The sequence below is a fragment of the Leptopilina boulardi genome, unplaced genomic scaffold, assembly GCF_019393585.1.
Source record: "Leptopilina boulardi isolate dan_hultmark-lab unplaced genomic scaffold, ZJU_Lbou_2.1 LbouV2_213, whole genome shotgun sequence".
In the NCBI taxonomy this organism is placed as follows: domain Eukaryota; kingdom Metazoa; phylum Arthropoda; class Insecta; order Hymenoptera; family Figitidae; genus Leptopilina; species Leptopilina boulardi.
The window spans coordinates 1526136-1546127 of record NW_026137767.1 but is presented as its reverse complement, the minus strand read 5'-3'; the positions used below and the strand labels follow the sequence as shown (position 1 = coordinate 1546127).

The window sequence follows — 19992 nt, the reverse complement described above, 5'->3', positions numbered from 1 at the left end:
CGATTGGTATATATAAAGTATACATTTGATTTAAATTTAAAGAATTAATGTAAATTAAAAAATCAAAAATTCACATTTTAGTTAAAAAATTTTGTGTTTAAGGGGGAGTGACACCTTTGACCCGAAAAAAATCGATTTTTTTTGTTTTCTTAAACGATACTTTATGATGTGTAAAATAAAAATTATATCATCAAAAGCGATTTTGAAGCTATTTTATGTGAAAAAATCGAAATCTGCAAAAGGTGTTTAAGAACCCTTTGAGTGCTTGTTAGCGCTATTGGCTATTTTCTCTTTTACTGTGGTAACAACATCGCAGATTAACGTTGAGTTCAATTTTTTATAAGTTTTCATATGTCAAAACTTTAAACGCGTTTTTCTCGAAATGACATTTTTCAAAACGGTGGGCAGTCTAGCTTGAACAGTTTTGATCGGATTGACTTCGGAGAACATTTTTTTTGATCGTCATTTACTAATGCTTTAGAGTACGTACGTAGCGGATTTTTTATTGGTTAGTTTGTTTTTTTTCGCAATAGTTTTTTTTGAAAAAATTTCGACCTAAAAATCGACTTTTTCCTTCAAATAGCTGCCAAATCCACAAAAATTAATATTTTTAAAATATCTTACGTACTCTAAAGCTAAATCTATTACAAATTAAGAATAAATTTGAATTTTTGTTCTAGATTAAACGGTCTAACCGGAATCTTGCCCACCGATTTGCCCTCCAGAGAAACGAGAACAACTTTAGCGACCTCTATAGTTAACAAATTGAAACTTTTTTTAAGAATAAATATTTTTTCGTAAACTTAAAAAGTTAACAATTAAAGTCCTCGAAACCAAATTTTGTTTACTTTATTCCTGTGACTTAAAAAATTCATAAAAAACAGGTTCAAAAGCAGGGATGTGTCCGGAAACGGAACTAAAAGGAATTATAATTTTGTTCCGTTCCGTGCCAGAGGCATGAAACTAAATTACTTAAGGAATTTGTTTTGTGTCCCGGCACGATACAAAATAAGAGGTAATTAGGTATATTTTGTGCCGAGGAACGAAACAAAAATAGATAGAAATCTTATTTCGTTCCAAGCTCAAAAACAGAAATTATAGAAATCTTATTTTGTTCCAAGCTCAAAAACAGAAATATATAATAATACATTTACGTATCCTGACACGTTACTAAATAGACTCGGATTTTGTTTTGATTCTAAACACTCTATTCAACATTATGTAAAACATTAGTCTCATAAATTCCGAGAAATGAATGTTTATCTAATTCTACAGTTTACTTCATTACTAAGATTAAATAAAAATACTATATAAAATTCAATAAATGGATTATAATAACATTAATAATATTAACCCTTAATATTAACCCTTTCAGTTATATATTATTATACTGAACAAAGTTTACAGATCATTGTACCCTTAAGGGTTTTTGGGGTCGCTAATTAAGAATGTCAGACGATTTTTTTAAAAAAATTATCGGATTTACATGGAACTCGTTACTTAATTGTTATTGGGGTCGCTGATTACGAATCCGATATTAGTTTTCAAAATTCAAAATGGCGGATCCAATATGGCGAATAATTTTTCAAAATGTTATTCATTATTAATATGAATATTTTGATTAAATCTGTTGAATATTAATTATTTTCTATAATGTACGTGATTTATAACCCTAACAGCATCCGGATATTCAAGATATCCTTTGGACGTCCTAGAGATATCGGGAAATTTGGATATCTCTAGGATGTCCTCAAGATATTTATGGATAACTCTAGGATATCCAATGGATGTCTCTTGGACGTCCATACCCAAGAAGCACGTAATATAACCTCAATATCAAGGTAATATTATATGTAAGATTCGTAATATAACGTTGTAATATTACAGTAATCTTACAGTGATCTTAAAATGTCCGCCTCAAGGTAATATTACCGGTAATGTTACTGTAATATTACGCGCTAATATTAAGGTAATATTATAGTAATATTGCAGTAATATTATACCGTAATATTAAGGTAATATTACAAGAGAATATTACAGTAATATTATGGGAACATTTCTTTACGAAAAAAATCTACCCATCCAGGGAATCGAACCCCGAACTCAAAGCACACGAGTCCAGAGTTTTACCAACAAGCCAAATTGACTTATAATATATTTACGTTTTTTATGCTTTATGAATAACTCAAATCAGTCTGTAATATTACTGTAATATTACCGTTAATATTACTGTAATATTACCGTTAATATTACAGTAATATTCCCGGTAATATTACCTTGAGGCGGACATTTTAAGATCACTGTAAGATTACTGTAATATTACAGCGTTATATTACGAATCTCACGTGTACTATTACCTTGATATTGAGGATATATTACGTGCTTCTAGGGTAGTATATCTTGAATATCCGAATGCTGTTAAGGAATAATAATTGAGTAAAAAGTTCAAGAATATTTTATGATTTATATATTTTCCTGATAGTTCCCGGTTATGATACACCCTGTATATTTTGTCTATATCTATTTTATTTTAATTGAATTTCTTGGAAATCTTATTTAACATCTAATAGACTGTCAACGTGTTGATAAATAATTTTTATTGTATGCGACTTATTTATTTTATTTATTTACTATATATAAAATTTCCAATTCCTATGAAATCTTTGAATATAATATATAATATGTAATATATTATATCTATACTCTATTCCAGGAGAGATTTTTCTGCTCATCTTGTTGTAAAAGGTTGTACTTTTAAATGAAGAAGGCGTTTCCAAGATTTTTTTCAAAAAAATATAGTCAATTATATGAAAACGATTGTAACATGTGTTGCTTTTCCTATGACTAAAATCAATCAAATTTAAAAAAAATAAAAGAGAAAGCTTCTTTGCTGAAACAAAAAATAATATACGCCTCCTTTTATAGTTTTCTGCTCGTAAAGGGCCCAAATTCGTCTTTAAAAATATCGAGCTCTCCTGAAACAGAGTATAATGGATAATATTTTCTTAAATTTGTGAGATAATATCCTTGTGTGCAAGGACACTTAATGTAAACAGGACCGAGAATCTGGCCCCATTTATTGTTGTTTACGAATTTGGAACGAAATAAAATTCTCAAATAATTAATTTCATTCTCTGCTTATAGCACGAAAATAAATTCCTCTATATTTTCGTTTCGTGCCTCGGCACGGAATTAAATATACAACTATTTTCGTTCCGTGCCTTGGTACAGAACCGAATATATAACCAGTTTCGTTTCGTTTCGTGCCTTAGCACGGAACTAAATACATAACCATTTTTGTTTTGTGCCTTGGCACGGAACTGAATATTTAAACATTTTTGTTATGTCTCACTGGCACGGAACAGAACATAAATAGCATTTCCGGACACATAGATTATACATAAAATAATTGTATTCCTTAAGTCGAAACGAATCCATTGGTATATATATAAAGTAAACATTTAATTTAATTTTATAGAATTATTGAAAGTTAAAAATTCACATTTTAGTTAAAAAATTTAGTGTTTAATTAAATTTAAGCTTATACATAAAACAATTGTATTCCTTGCATCGAAACGAATCTATTGTTATATATATATAGTATACATTTGATTTTTTAAAGAATTAATTAAAGTTAAAAATAGAAAATTCACAATTTATCTAAAAAAAATTAAGTCATACCTGTAATTATTATTTACAATTATATATAATTATAATAATTATATATAATTAAATAAAAAAAATGTATGCACATGTGTTTATTTCAATGTTAATGCTTTCTCCACGAAGAAGCAAATTTTTTGCTGATCGTAAAGATGTTCATGTAATGAACATCTGAATTTATAACTTGTTTCATTTATGATACCAACTCGAATCAATAAACATAAATTCAATCAAATCAGGTGAAGAGAATTTAAGATAAAAAAAGAATTCACTATAACGTCCCAATTCGGTTTAGACGCGAAACCGAATTCAGCTTAAGTTTAGTCACCGCCAATTCGGTTTCGATTACTCTCAATTCTTTTTTTTACTTGGAAATAAAGCAATTAATAAAAATTCTATATTCTGTTAAAGTCAAGTCTTTGTAACAAGCTATGGTTTTTTTGTTAGATTATGAACTTTTTTAATGACTTAATAACTGTACAGATCATCGAAAAGAATTACATATTTAAATTAGTGAAAATGGGCCTGACTGTGATCTTCAAAGTTTTTAAATCACACTTCAGTAAGAATTATTGACTTACAACAAGAAGTGATACTTTTACATGTTTAAAAGTCTAATTGATGTGATTTTAAAAATGTTTTTTTTTTATCAAGGTTGATGAAAAATGAATCTAGTGGATATATATATATATATAGATAGATAGGGGAGAGTGACAAACAGAGTTTACTTCTGTTTTTAACGGTAGACTGCGACGTCATTTTCAGTTATATGAAGGAGTTTATGTAAATTATCAAAAACCTCTGTCCTTATAGTAATTTTTACGAGGAATTCATTGGTCATAAAATAAATTGGGTCAAAAAATTTTTTGACCACTTTTGGAAATGTATTTTTTTATAAAAACGAAATATTTCAAAACCCATCCATAGTTTTTCAGAGAACATATTTTTATATTCAAAAAAAATTTACCAACTCAAAATTTTTATTTTTAGTATTTTTAAAGCTTTTTTCGAAAAAAATATAATTTTTCCATCAAAAAATTTATTTTTCACATTATTTAACATTTAATATTTAACATTATATATAAAAATTACAATAGAAAAAAAAATTAATTAAGAAGCGTTTGAAAATTTTTTAAAAATTAAAAAAAATTTACGACCATAAAAGACGGAAATACAAAAATTAAATTAAAATATTAATATTTTCTTATTTCTTTACATTAAAATGCACCTGCTTTGTACGTTTCACCTTCAGAATTCTTTAGAGAACGTTCTAATTTCTTTTTTGAAACTTTTTTAGCTTTCCTAACTTTTAATAAATTTTGTTGTTTCTAATAGCCCCTTTTTTTGATCTCCTTTGGTCTCTTCGATCAGCAATTTCGTGTCCAGTTCTTCCCAAAAATAAATTGTTTGCGTGTAAGAAGGCTTCTTCTAATCAAATTTCTCCTTTGGACACTTGTTCCAAATGAGACTATGCAAACTTTTGTTTGAATTTTGGGTTCTGCACTTTTTGCAACGTTCAAGCAATGTGTCATCTAATAGTCTTTCGAATACTGGTAAAATTTTATTGAAAACCTATGAAGGGAAAACATGTAAAATGATGTAGTTTTATTACTTTTTAGTTTTGTCTTCGAGATCCTCAATTTCAAGAGATCCCAATTTGAAAAAACCAATTTTACCATTTGATTTATTGGAGTTCCAACTTTTACCTAACCTGCATTATATAAATAATTGGCATATTTTCAAGTAAATATATTCTACATATTGAAAAATATAATTATTCAAATAACTAATGAAAAGTGAGCAAAATCTAGTGCTAGAGTTTGGAACTTTACGTATATGGCAAAAGCGTTCAATTATAAATTTTATTTTGTATTTATTTAATCAATGTCACGATTTAGGAAATTAGTTGTAGTGTTATAGATTTCTTTTCTTTGTGTGTTTGAGGCACACTCTATTCCAAGAAAAAATGTATGGCCTCTTGTTTGACAACTATCATCATAACAGTTATATCTATCACTTCTTTCTCTTCATTTTGAGACAAGTAGTCATTCTTCACTTTGTTTTGAGTACCTCAAAAATCTCTGGTACTATTTGCATTGGTGACTTGTTTATCGAATACATTTATCTGCAACATGTTTTTTCAAAGAATATAACTTGATTTTCATAGGCATGCTAGACCTTGAAGAATATTTCGCAATGAAGAAATTAAAAAAAAGACACGTAATCCTCCTTAGTTTTTACTAAAAATTCAATCTATGCTTCTGCTTCTAATTTATTACTTTCAAGTCTTAGGTTTAATTTATTTTTAGACTCAATAACAATATTTATTTTTTCAATGTTTGACGAATTTTTAACTTTTAAATTTTCTTCAGAATTCTCTTTAGAATTCGAAGTATCTTTACTCTATCTTCTTTTTAATAGTTCGGAAAATCGTCTAAAGTTTTTTTGTTTCGCCGGCGTTTTATGCAGTAGTGATAAAACAATAAAGTTTTCAAAAAATCACTGTGCATCTATAAACAAATGAAGTAATTTTTTATGTATTTACCAATTTTAAAGTTGTTTTTCACTTGTCTCTTTATATCCACTTTTTTCCTAATACATGACAGTGAGCTTTGTAATTAGTTTCGTATAATAATATTACTGTAATATCACGTGCTACTTGAGTTTGTAAATAGTTTTTTTTGTGTTATTTCGTTTCATGTTCTTTTGTTGAGTAGTTTTTTGATAATTTAATTGTTTTTTGAGTTTTGCATAAAATGCCGGCGAAACGAAAAAACTTTACACGATTTTCCGAACTATTAAAAAGAAGATAGAGTAAAGATACTTCGAATTCTAAAGAGAATTTTGAAGAGAATTTAAAAGTTAAAAATTCGTCAATTATTGAACAAGTAAATATTATAATTGAATCTGAAAATGAATTGAACCTAAGACTTGATAGCAATAAATTAGAATCAGAAACACAGATTGTCTTTGTAACACAAACTAAGGAGGATTACGTTCTTTTTGAAATTTCTTCTTTGCACAATATTCTTCAAGGTCTAGTATGCAAGAAGTGTTTCTCAAATAAAGTATAGATAAACGTAAATGATGTCTAATGCGGTTTTGCAAAAAAAGTTGATGTTAGGTGTATAAATTGTGAAGAAAGTGGACTAGAACCAACGATTTCATCAGCATTTACCTCGAGCAAAATACAGGACAAAAATGTACAAAACCCTGTATTCGACGTTAATTTTCGCATTGCTCTCGCCTTCATTCAAATGGGTAAAAATTACTGTGGAATTGAATTGTTTGCCATGGTCATGAGCATGAAGTTATTCTCTGAGAATACATTCTACAGATATATATGCATTCGATAAACAAATCATCAATGCAAAAAGTTGCAGAGATTTTTGAAGATGCTCAAAGCAAAGTGAAGAATGCCTACATGACTGAGAATGAAGAAAAAAAAGTTACAGATATAATTGTCAGTTATGATGGTAGTTGGCTAACAAGAGGTCACACATCTTTACTTGGAGTAGGGTGTGTTATTGATGTAGAAACTGGATATGTGATTGATTTTGAAGTTATGTCTAAATATTGCCATGAATGTGCTATTTCGAAAATCGAACTTGGAGAAGATAGTCCAAAAAATCATTCTGGATCATCGGGAGCAATGGAAATGGCAGCTGCTGTTAAAATTTGGAAGAGATCAGAATCATTTGATTTGAGATACTCAACAATCCTGTCAGACGGAGATGCAAAAACCTTACTGCATTTGAATGAGTCGCAAGTTTATGGTCCTGATTTCATTATTGAAAAAGAGGAATGCATCAAAATTTATCAAAAAGTTAGGAAAGCTAAAAAAGTTGCAAAAAAGAAATAAGAACGTTCTCTAAAGAATTCTGAAGGTAAAACGTACAAAGCAGCTGCATTCTAATGTAAAGAAATAAGAAAATATTAATATTTTAATTTAATTTTTGTATTTCCGTTTTTGATGGTCGTAAATTTTTTTTAATTTTTAAAACACTTTCAAAGGCTTCTTAATTAATTTTTTTTTCTATTGTAATTTTTATATATAATGTTAAATATGAAATGTTAAATAATGTGACAAATAAATTTTTTGATGGAAGAATGATATTTTTTTCGAAAAAAGCTTTAAAAATAGTAAAAATAAAAATTTTGAGTTGGTAAATTTTTTTTGAATATAAAAATATGTTCTCTAAAAAACTATGGATGGGTTTTGAAATATTTCGTTTTTATCAAAAAATACATTTCCAAAAGTGGTCAAAAAATTTTTTGGCCAATTTATTTTATGACCAATGAATTCCTCGTAAAAATTACTATAAGGACAGAGGTTTTTGATAATTTACATAAACTCCTTCATATAACTGAAAATGTCGTCGCAGTCTCCCCTTAAGTATAATATTCAATAATTTAAAATATTTTAAAATTTCACAAACAATTTTTATTACACAGTAAACTTGGTTGTATCTTTTTCTATTGCAACGTTTTGATGCACATAAGTTATATCAAAAAGAGATCGTTTTGTGTATAATTTTTAGAAATGATACACGAAACGGTCTCATTTTTTGATGCTAAAAATTTAATCAATTTATATCAATCATGGCCGAATTGAATCGACTCAAAATTAAACGAATTTTTTTCAGATATTTTGGTAATAGTACAATTGCGGAGACCATTTCACTATTTAATTTGAACATGAAAATAACAGAAAATCAAAGACAATATGCAATTCGATAATTAAAAACTGACAGCTTATAAACATAACCTAAAATGCATGAGAAAAAATTTGTCGATAAAATCAATATAGCCGAGCTTTTTAGAAGGTAGATGGCAGTTTTGCTTTTTATAAAAACGATTCAGAAAAAATTTAAAGAAAGAAAATAGATGAGTGCTGCCATCTACCTTCTAAAAAGCTCGGCTATATTGATTTTATCGACAAATTTTTTCTCATGCATTTTAGGTTATGTTTATAAGCTGTCACTTTTTAATTATCGAATTGCACATTGTCTTTGATTTTCTGTTATTTTCGTATTGAAATTAAATAGTGAAATGGTCTCCGCAATTATACTATTACCAAAATATCTGAAAAAAATTCGTTTAATTTTGAGTCGATTCAATTCGGCCATGATTGATATAAATTGATTAAATTGTTTGCATCAAAAAATGAGACCGTTTCGTGTATCATTTCTAAAAATGATACACAAAACGATCTCTTTTTGATATAACTTATGTGCATCAAAACGTTGCAAAGATTTGATGCAATTTTTGGTCTCAATTTGATACTTTTAGGAAAACTGTGTTTAAATAATTTGTTGCGATTGCTTAATTTAAACAATGGGACATTCAACACTGGGACAGGCAAAAATTTCAGTTTATGAAACGTGGATTTTGGCAACACTAATTATAAGTTGTGTCAGCTATACGCATGCGCATTTATACATACACAGCGACTAAAAATATAATTTTTTTATTCTAAAAAACAAAAAAAATCAAAATTTATAATTAATAATTATTACAATTATTGTTGGACAACATTTAAAAAGTAACACTTGATAAGAGAACGACTACTGAAATTTTGCTCCAAATTGTTTTTAGGTTGTGACCAAATTATGATGTATGATCAGCAGTACTGTAAACGTGAAAAAAAATAATATCAAAAAATATATATTTACAAAGTAAGAAGCTTAATATTATTATTGAAATGATTATTTGGTTCTTAATAATAGGTGTCCCACTGTTAAACACAAACCTTCAAAACAAGAAAAATGTATCAAGTTTCAAAAACTTCAAATTTTTTTATTTAATCACAATATAATCTTAATAGAATATGTGCTTTGTGTAGAAAAGAGTTCAAACTTTATGATAATACCAAAAAGTGTTCAAAAATATACAAAATTGACATATTAATATGTCTTTGAAAAAAAGTGTCCCACTGTTTGTCACTCTCCCATATATATATATATATATTACATTTTTCTTTACACGCATGACTAATAGTTGGTAAAGTTTGAATGCAACTACTGATACAAAATTATCGCAGTTATGTTTGATTCGCCTTGCGACACCGAAAATAGTTTATTAATCTTGAAAATATTAAAAAAGGATGTTTCTTCTCTGGTTCAAATTCACTGCAACAGGGAGATAATATACTGCATGCTTGGATTTATTAATTCCTTCAGTGACACTGACGACTATAGGCGTCATGGAAAAATCATACTTCTAATTTATCAATTTTCGTGCATTTTGTGTCAGAAATTGGGATTAAAGGTGAACATGCCCAATGTCGAAGGTAATGGAACTAGTAAGGATGGTAATACAGTCGAGTAATTTAAGATTCACAAATTTTTGCTGATTAGAACTGAATGTGGAGCTGTTTCGTAACTTTTTAACTATCGTAATTGCTATATCTTGCCATCTCCCAATATGTTCTAAAAAATTCAATGTATTGTGTCATCAGACTGCAAAAATGTATACACAATATTACAATTGGTATTACATGCCGGCGACGCTACGCAAGATAGTGATGCATGGCGCTAAATTTATTGAAAATAATATTTTACCTGTGGAAATGTTTGCAGAAGAACCTTTCGAAGCTCGAAACAAAAATTACAAGTGCTATTGGGAACAAAACAGTCGAAAATTTTGTTGAGAAGCTATAATACAAGACATGATCTCTCGTCTCATAGATTCTTCAGATCCATGTTTAACACCTTTTAGCTCAAGTTCACGATTACAAAAAGGAAAAAGATTGCCTCTTCTATCTGTAGTGATTGAATTACTTGTATTGCTAGAAATTCCTGAAAAAATACTTTTGATGTCACTAGTTAGATATTTGACCAAATAGATAGTAATAAAGATCATGATGATACTGATGACCCAGAAATTCAAAAGTTTATTTAAAATTTAGATAAGATGAATGCATCAGTGATGGATCAGTTAAGTAGATTAAATTGATTATTTCAATTTCTAATTTAAATTAATATTTAATATTATTTCAATTTTTTAAATAATTTAAAAAAATTAGGTTAATCTTTATATTATAAATAATCAAGTCTTCAAGAAACCTTTCGTCTAGTTTTTCATTTATCTTTAACAGATACATCCCTTCAAACTCTCTTTCGACAATTATAATAACTTGCCATTATTTCAGTCGTAGATCGCATGCTACTATTTTACTCGTGGGATTTTTAGGAATGGTGATTACAAATTTGCTGTTAGTTTTTTAAAATTCAAAATAGTTGATCCAACATCACGGACAATTTTATAACAAATTATTTATATTCTTTTATTTAAATCTGTGTATTTGTGTTCCTACGTAAAAATTAAGTTATAAAAACACAGTTTTTCATTTTTTAAAAGCTGTAAATTGCGGGCGCGCCTCGTGTTAATCCTCAAATTAAATTAAAGCAGCAATGAGGTGACATATATTAGACAGAGCCAAGCACTGCAGTGGGAAAAATGCACACGATTATATTTGACTCTTGAAAGTCAGAAAAACAAATTGATTCACGTGATGTCACTTATTGTCAGCTGTTTGAAATTATTAGTAATGTTGTCAGGCTATTAACCGATTTACAACACTGCTTATTCATGAAGAGAAGATCAAAATCAACCAAGGAGGTAGAAAAATGTGAAAAGGATAATTCCAAGTTACCCCAAAACTTATCGAATGGTATCCAGCCGAACAAGAACAAACCTCTTACGTGTATAGGTCAGAAAAATAATTTAAACTGGAGAGCTCTCTTAAGTCCTCAGCAATCTCAGTAATCGAAGAATCAAAAATCTTATTATCGGAGGAAATAGAGGTAAGCAAGACATCAAAAAATATATATTAAGAGTCGTTAATATTTCCCATTTATTAATATCTAAAATTTCAATTTTGAATTAAGCTGCCAAAGAACATACCATATACATAATAATGTATGATAATAATATAAATATACCTATGCGTTGGGTTCGCCAGAAAAGCTGTCACATGAACGTCATAGCTTAATGCTACGAAGCTTATGATAAGCATTTATGATATTTTATTAAGTCAATAAGTTTTAATGTGATTTCTACGAAATTTCTGATTATGTAGGAATCACTTGATTTAAGAAAATAATAAGTAAGAGAAATAAAAGAGTAGAGAAACAGCAAGACTTACAGTTGATTTTGAAAAACCTAAGTTGAGGATAAAATTAAGATAACGTTGAATAAAGTAAAGATTATAGAGAAAAACAGATTTAGAGCATAGGTATAAGAGTGGGAGAACACTGGGATAAAGAGCCCAATTAGCACGAAATATTGCTTAAATGTTACGGAGTTGTCAAGCGGGAATATTCCGCTTCATGGGGGCATTCCACAGTGATATTCCTGTATCATTTGCGTGACATTTGTATGATACTGAGGGAATATTTCCGCGACATTGAGGGCCTATCCCTATGATATTGATCGGAATGTTCCTGTGATATTAAGGGAATATTCCCACTTAATATCACCGTGAAATTCAAGCAAAATTCCGTGCTACTTAGGTGGTTCTAAAGACTGCTAAACTGAATGACATAAAACATCAAAACAGCCTATCAGTTGCAGGTTTTCTGAGTATACATGTTAGTGGTTTAGTTTAATTTGGCTGTTGACTGTAAAGCAGTTCGAGCCTCAGAAAATAAAAAGTACATTTTAACAATATCATATATTTCATATATTTGGAAGTAGTGAAAGATGTAAAAACATTTTTTGTGGCAAAGACTAATTTATTATTAGGGGCATATATTACGTGACATCTTTAGGAGCGGGAGAGGGTTAGACAAAGTATTACTTCCCATTGTAACTTAATTACCTACAATTTGTATCACGTAATATCACAGAAAATTAAAAGGCATTAAAATAAGCTGCAACGCTTATTATTTTAATCCAATTTTACTTATTTTAATACCAAAATGGATTAAAATAAGCAAAATTGGATTAAAATAATAACCGTTGCAGCTTATTTTAATGCCTTTTAATTTTCTGTGATGTCAATGACCCCTTATTCGTTAGGAGAAATTTAATACTGTACAAAGTTTTACTACTCAAACAAAAATTTATATCAGGGGCACACTTGCTTATAAGACGGCCTTTAGACTGGAAAAGACGTCTTCAATTTGTCACCATATATCTTATAAACGTCATTAATACGTCTTACAATTAGATAAGTTCTAAATAGCTGCTATGTCTGGCCAATTCACGTTTTTAAAAAGATCAAAGGGCGACTTTTTTATGCCTTTCAGGTGTCTTTTTTGGTCATTGTTTAGAGGGCTTTTTAGATGTTTTATAGGTCAGACTTTGAACGACTTAAAGAAGTCCTTTAAATGTATGTAGACGAAAAAGATATCTTTGAGACGTCTAGGTGCCTACTGCGTATATATGAAGTAAAATAAATTTTCTAATGAAAGTAAAACGTATTTTTTAAAATTAAAAAAAATATATGAAAGTTATAAAAACTTTAATAAATATATGTGCTTCATTTGATTCATCACCTTTCCTCCATAGAAATTGGTTGTCGTACTGGACACCGGACGTAATCGTGACTTGAACCAGTTCGCCATCCACTAAACCGTCGAGCAGTTAACGAAGAACTGGTGGCATAATCCCTGTAACAACAACTTTAATTATAACATATGAAATAATTAAAGTATCTTTATAGAATATAATTAAGACTTGCTTAAAGCACAAGGATTTTTCCAGCATTAATACTTTGCATATGGATAAAGGCTCACTTAAAGATCAGTACTAAACCAAATAATTAGACTCGCATAAGGCTTAAAGCTCGTTCCAAGATTAATACTTGTATAAGGTTAATGAAGGATCAGGATTCGATCAAGGTTTAAACTTTCATATGGCTTAAGGTTTGCTTTAATCTTAGAGGTCGTTCCAAGATTAATACTTCGCTTCAAACGTAGAACCTGTTAGCTCAAAATTGATCTAACATTCGTAACGACTAGACGCAACGATATCCATACAATTGTATTCGATAGCGTCTTAGAAAATTGATATTTCTTCTTTCAGAAATTATAGTGTCACAGAGAAGGAGTGTCTGGCACTATTGAAGAAAATTACAACCACGGGTTTGGTAGCGCTAGTGTCTCACACTAAACGTGACCAAACTGGATGTATAAATTTAAAAAAATATTAAATTTTTTGTTCTGCTTTTTCTTTAATGTTAAGTAATTTTTTTTAATAAAAAGGCAAATAATGTTCGACAAACTTGTAAAATATTTCTTTAGCTTTTAAAAACATTAAATGTCAACAACAATTAATCCGAAACAAATTTATCATTTATCAAAAGTGTTAAAATATAAATTATTTGTTTTTCAATAAATTTTTCTTATAACTATTAATATCACAATTTATTTTAATTGAAGTATTAGAGCACATGTTGGAAATAATTAACCCCTCATTATTATAAATATCTTACTATCCTCGTCCCATCTCAGTTTTAATTAATTGACATACATGGATTGATGGACATAAAACAATTATTATAATAAACTTTTATTTTAAAAATACCTCGGTGACTGCTGCAAATGGCATGTTTCCAAAATAGCAGTATCAGCAATCACTGGAGACTTCTCAACAACACTTTGCCTTCTGGAATCTGTTTCCTCAAACTTGTCACTTTCTTCTGTATTAGATCTTAAGAAAAACTCGTGGTCGGTTTCGTTTATTTCATCTTTGGAAATTCTTCGATCCAGGTTCCGGTTATTTGTTGCCAGAGGTAAGTTATCTGCACTGCGAACCTTACGACAAAGACGGGACGTGGAACCGTGCCTCCGTAGAAATTCCTTTAAAAAGAGTTCTTATAATTATTTATTTTTATTCTTAACAGATAATTTTTTTTGTAGTATGAGTATTTTAGAAATTTTTAAAATGAAAATTAAATAAAGTAATGTATAACAAATTTTGATTACAATTGAGGGTGCCCATGTAATAGTGCATTAGGTTCACGGATTGTTTGTCTCAACGGTAAATAAGGACTTCGAATTGCATGGAGGGGGACTAAAATCTAGTCTTCTTGTTGCGTAGATATAATCTCTTCCTCGCAATTCGAGATATATATTGCGGTTGGGAGAGGCAGTTCAAGTGCCTAATACACTATTATATGGGCACCCTTTAATATTGTTTCATTTCTAATAGAAAATCCACGGAACCGTACGATTGCAGATAAGAATAGTCGAATCTGCCCTTTTTGATAACATATAAAGAGAAAACAGTTAAAATAACTGATTACTTTAAAAATGTGACTTAAATAAATCTTAGTTATTAAAGTAGTTAGCGTTTGAGTATTAACTGATAATTATTGTCGTTAACTTGAATTACACATTATTTAAATTATTATAAAGTTTTAATTCAGTATCGCTTGGAATTGTTTCGTTTTATGGTAAGGAAGTTATAGAGAAGGTGCTTGTACAATAACTTGCAATTTGTACTTTCTATGTATTTGCTCTTTATGTGACTTGCTTGTACCTGAGAGCAACAAATTTTCAGTGGTTTAATTATTCTTTGGCAAAAATGTTTACTTTAGATCTTATACATGAATACGTTCATGTTTATGAATATTTGTGAAATATTAAATGAATACTTTAAAAGCTGCGCAGTAGTTTTTATCATGCGTAAGGAGAGAGTCCTATTGTTTATATAGGTTAAATGTACATGACCATGTAGATATTCATGAACATTAAAAGGGTATATTTAGAGGCCGTCAATAAACAACGTAGCCCCATTTTTGGCACCTATTGATCACCCCTCCCTTCATATAGACTTTCGCTGAACTCCCACCCCTTCTTCTGGTGGAACGTAGTTATTTTACTTTTTTTAAAATGCATTTCCATTGTATAGATTATAAATTTTAATCAATAGAAATCAGTTCAAAAACACAATCATTAATTTCTTTACTGCATATAGCAACAATCAAGGAAGTCAACAAAAATCCTTAACGTTAATTTAAATTTAACAAACTTTAAATTTTTTAGAAATCATTGTTATATTAACATTTAAACTTTTAGATTTGATTATTACGTAAAAAACATTTTCGTCTGACTTAATTTCAAGTACATCCTGTACGTCTGTCTAATCCCACGTTGTTTCCCTCAATCTATTCTACCACGGGTTCTGGAATATCCAAAGGTTTTGGAATTTCAAGTTCACAGTAATTCTGCGGCCCCCTCTGAAATCGTATTTTATCCACGCTGTTTCTCAGTAATGTTGCAGCCAAGGAGACTAGATACCTGAAGAGTTAACCTCGTTCAAATTAAGTGTACAGTGAAGACGGGAACAAAAGTGGAGGACACGGTAGGAGTAACTTCTATCTCGGATAGAGTGCTGAAGACGAATTTGAATATTCTGCGCATACTAATACATATGAAATCACAAAAATAGCTGTGGGAGACAACTAAAGAGAGTAATATAAGCATGTGTTAGTATGCGCAGAATACTCAAATTCGTCTTTCGCACTCAAATACAATTAAGAAGACCCTCCTGCCGTTAAAAATGTATTTCGTTCCCTTCCCAAGACTGTAGTTCACTCTCCTGGTCTCTAGTCTTCTTGGTTGCAGCCATGAATCTTTTTACTGTGTATGCTGTTTTGATTTGATATTGGAATTACCCGCAATATTTCAAAAATATCAAAATAAATAACTAGATAAATAAAACTACGTAGTCATCGCTCGAATCACTCCCCCACATAGTTTACCGTTTAACTTACTACGTGGTTTATAGACGGCCTCTTATTAATTAAACTACCTGCGCAGGCAGCAGATAGAGTAAGAAGTTCAAATTCTCCCATGTTGGGAGAATAGAAGAATGGAGAAATAGAATTAATCATGATTAATTGCAATTTTCGAACTCATTCTTTGATTGCAATCAAAGAATGAGTTCGAAAATTGCAATTATTTGATTAGTTAAGCCTATTTGTCTTTTCCACTATCCCAGATAGCACGTAAGCTTGCAGCAACTTTGCAGCAAGCTTCAAATATCCCACCTGACCCAAGCTTGTATGGTAAGCTTACCGAAAGATTACAGTGCAAGTTTACTGCAAGATTGCACAATAAGATTATCGTAAGTGGGGATTGCATGTGAATTCTTTCACCAAATTCTCTCCGAAATACTGGTGTGCATTTATATGGGAACCTTCATGGATTTTTACATGAAATCCAACACAGGTTTACATGTGTAATTCCATGAGGGTTTTTACAGTAGGGATTATTTAAATAATTTTATTAAATAAAAAATTTCACAAAACACTAAAAGCACAACTTTTTTCGTTTTTTAATTCTCAATCTTCTATAAAAAGAATGAATATTTAATATATAATTTATTTTTGTCATTTGCTAGTACTTAATATTCAACAATATTTGCTTTTGGTTCTTAACTTTTTTCTTTAAATTTTTTTCTTGACATTTTTTGTGTAATAAATATAAAATGAAAAGGCCAAAAACACTGTGTGGTTTTAAAGATATATATTTATTACTCCATTCCCAGACTCATGTATTTTCCCTCTTTGTAGACAACTACGTTTCCGTTTTGTTTTTATTTTTACTTCATACATGGAGAAAAAAATGAATCAAAAATAGTAGTATAAAACTATACTATTTTTGCGCGTGCGCTCATATCCGATATTCGTAGAACAACATACCCAATTTGCATCCTATACGGATGTGCACCCGTACGCATTTTAAGTCAGTCTTGTAAAAATTTTCTTTTACAACTTGACTTAGTACAAAACAAAAATTTAGAAGTGAAGTATGGAATAGTTTATGAGAAATTACAAAACGTTTTGTAATTAAAGCAGACCTGTTTTCAAAAATATCAAAAATTGTCTGTAACGAATAACTAATTACAACAGTGGTCGTTTCGTTTGATCAGTACAGGAGAGTTCAGAAAGGATGATATTTTCTGAGAAGCTGAATCTCAAAAATTAAAATAAATTATCATCTTCTAATTCCTTATTAGGAAGCTTATTTACCTCTTTGCAAATTTTATCAGCTCGTTTGTTACCTTCAATAACAGAGTGTGATTTAATCTAATCTAAAATGAGCTTATACCGAAGTCCCCTAGTACGAGTGGTGGCACTTAAGTAGCAAGACCCATTGCACCTAACCCCGGCAAGCTCGAACCCAGTCTCTCTTCCGAGAGTCCTGTCCTATTTCAAAAGTCCAGTAACTCTTCTACCGAGAGGTTACGAATCCAATCTGGGTCTACAAAAGCATGACCCCAGCATTGATGTCTCACTGCAGCATAAGCTGGACAGTGACATAAAATATGAGTTGAAGATTCCTCTTCTGCATCACACAATCTGCACCTAGGTGAGACGTTTCTAATTATTTTGTGCAGATGATAGTTTAGGAAGCCATGTCCAGTGAGCAACCTAACCACTGCTCTAACTCTGATATTGTTGAGTTTCAGAAGGGACTCGGCAAAACCACTGTTGAGTTTTAATCCCAACAAAACCATGGCCTGTCTACCTACAGTAGTCTCTGCCCACTCCCTCTCATGACATCCTCTAGACCATTTTTCCATGGCCCTGAGGGGAAATTCACTAAGGAAATCAGAAATCAGTAGAGGTAGTCTCTGTAAGATTCTCTTATTGATTTCTAAGATTTATTGAGATTTCTACGCGATTACCTGAGATTTTTAGGGATTGCTGGCTCTATTACCGGCTTAACTGCCAATGACAGCATACATACTGGTAGTATGTATATTGAAATGAAATTTTGGATTATCTTGGTAAAAATCGATTTTGATCGACTTTTTATGTTTATAAGTTTATTAAATATATCAAAAACAATCACGCACTTTTTGAAAGCGCATTTAAAAAATAATTTTTTGAATCATTTTTATTCGTTTAAAGAATCTATAATATTTATAGTTTATGAAATATTAATTATTAATAGAATAAATAATTAATAAATACAACAATTTAAATGAAAAGATTATTTGTCACTAAATATAGGAATGAATTGTTGTTGAAATATATATTCAATCATATTATTGAAAACTTCTCATTTAGATAAATTATGTATTGGGTTTTTAAAAATATATTTTGCTCTATTAATTGTTTTAAAAATAAATTATAATCTATTGACTCGAATAGCTACAAACACTATAATGAAAATTGTGTTCGATTTAAATATAATGTAACGTTCTAATTTTCAATTTAGAGTTGTTCGATAGTAATTAAAAAAGTTTTGCATCTTATTTTAATACAAATCGAATTTTTTGTGAAAGCAATAATTAAATTTTGAAAATTGCTTGTACGCAGTTATTTCTAAAAATCAAACTCGTTATAATTTTACAAAAAGTGTCTCGGCATGTTATAACGACACTTACACATAGATGTGATCATTAGTCGCTAAATACTTCGCCCACACAGCACATAATATTTCTAAAATATTTTACTGAATTTTTGGAATATTTAAGTGCAAAGTCCTTGAAATATTGCTGCAAACAGGAAAATGTCCGCTTATGAGAAAATATTGATGGTCAACTTGAGAAAATATTTCACTGAAATATTCTGGAAATTTTCAACTTAAATGATGCTCAGTGGTCGATCTTAGTTACTATGGCCTGTACAACTGCGCAGGAGTTTATAGTTTTCTAGAATCCTAAGGGTGTTAAAAATTTCAGAAAATACCTATTGTTTTCATGTGTCAAAAATTTTTGGACATTTTGTAAAATATTTCCTGAATATTTCAAAAGTAGTTATTTGTAATATTGCAGGAATATTTCAGTGAAATATTTTCTCAAGTTCACCATCAATATTTCCTCAAAAGCGGACATTTTCCTGTTTGCAGCAATATTTCAAGGACTTTTCATTGAAATATTTCAAAAATGTTTTAAAAATATTATGTGCTGTGTGGGCGGGCTTGCTCGGTCGCGTTCGGCAGATGTCGGCTGCTGAGCCGACTACTGTGTCGAGACTCTCAGCGATTTCTACTAAGATTTCCTGAGATTTCGAATGAGACATTCCGGGATTTCTATAGATTTCGAAAATTTCTTAAACTATTCCTTTAATTCTAAAATCAGGAAATCAGGATTTCTGAAGTGAATTTCCCCTCGCATAGCCCCTTTCACCGCGCCTGGCATAATGCCTACCGCCTGTTCCGGGCCTACCATTGTCATCTCAGACCTTCTACGGGCTAAGATATCCGCTTCTTCATTTCCTCTGATTACCGAGTGTCCTAGTACCCAGATTAAGGGGGGCGCATACTTTATCGGGTCAAAAAAATCGATTTTTTAAAAGTTGTCTTAACTGAAAGTACAACTATCAGAGAATATGCTCTTAAAATATTATGTCAAAATACAAAG

The 19992-nt window shown here is 29.9% G+C and overlaps 1 protein-coding gene across 10 annotated transcripts in view; it reads right to left on the bottom strand.

Moving 5' to 3' along the window:
- Window positions 1-19992, bottom strand: part of LOC127278959 (uncharacterized) — a 230291-nt gene that overhangs the window by 9875 nt on the left and 200424 nt on the right. For 9 of the 10 annotated variants that reach the window (XM_051300944.1, XM_051300949.1, XM_051300942.1 and 6 more), the window contains 2 exons: window positions 14197-14471; window positions 13167-13280 (listed from right to left, as the gene is read on the bottom strand). In XM_051300944.1, coding sequence (XP_051156901.1) covers window positions 13167-13280; window positions 14197-14471 — 389 coding nt within the window. Of the gene's footprint in view, window positions 1-10226; window positions 10464-13166; window positions 13281-14196; window positions 14472-19992 lie in introns of all 10 variants that reach the window. The other variant, XR_007842567.1, reaches the window with a different exon arrangement.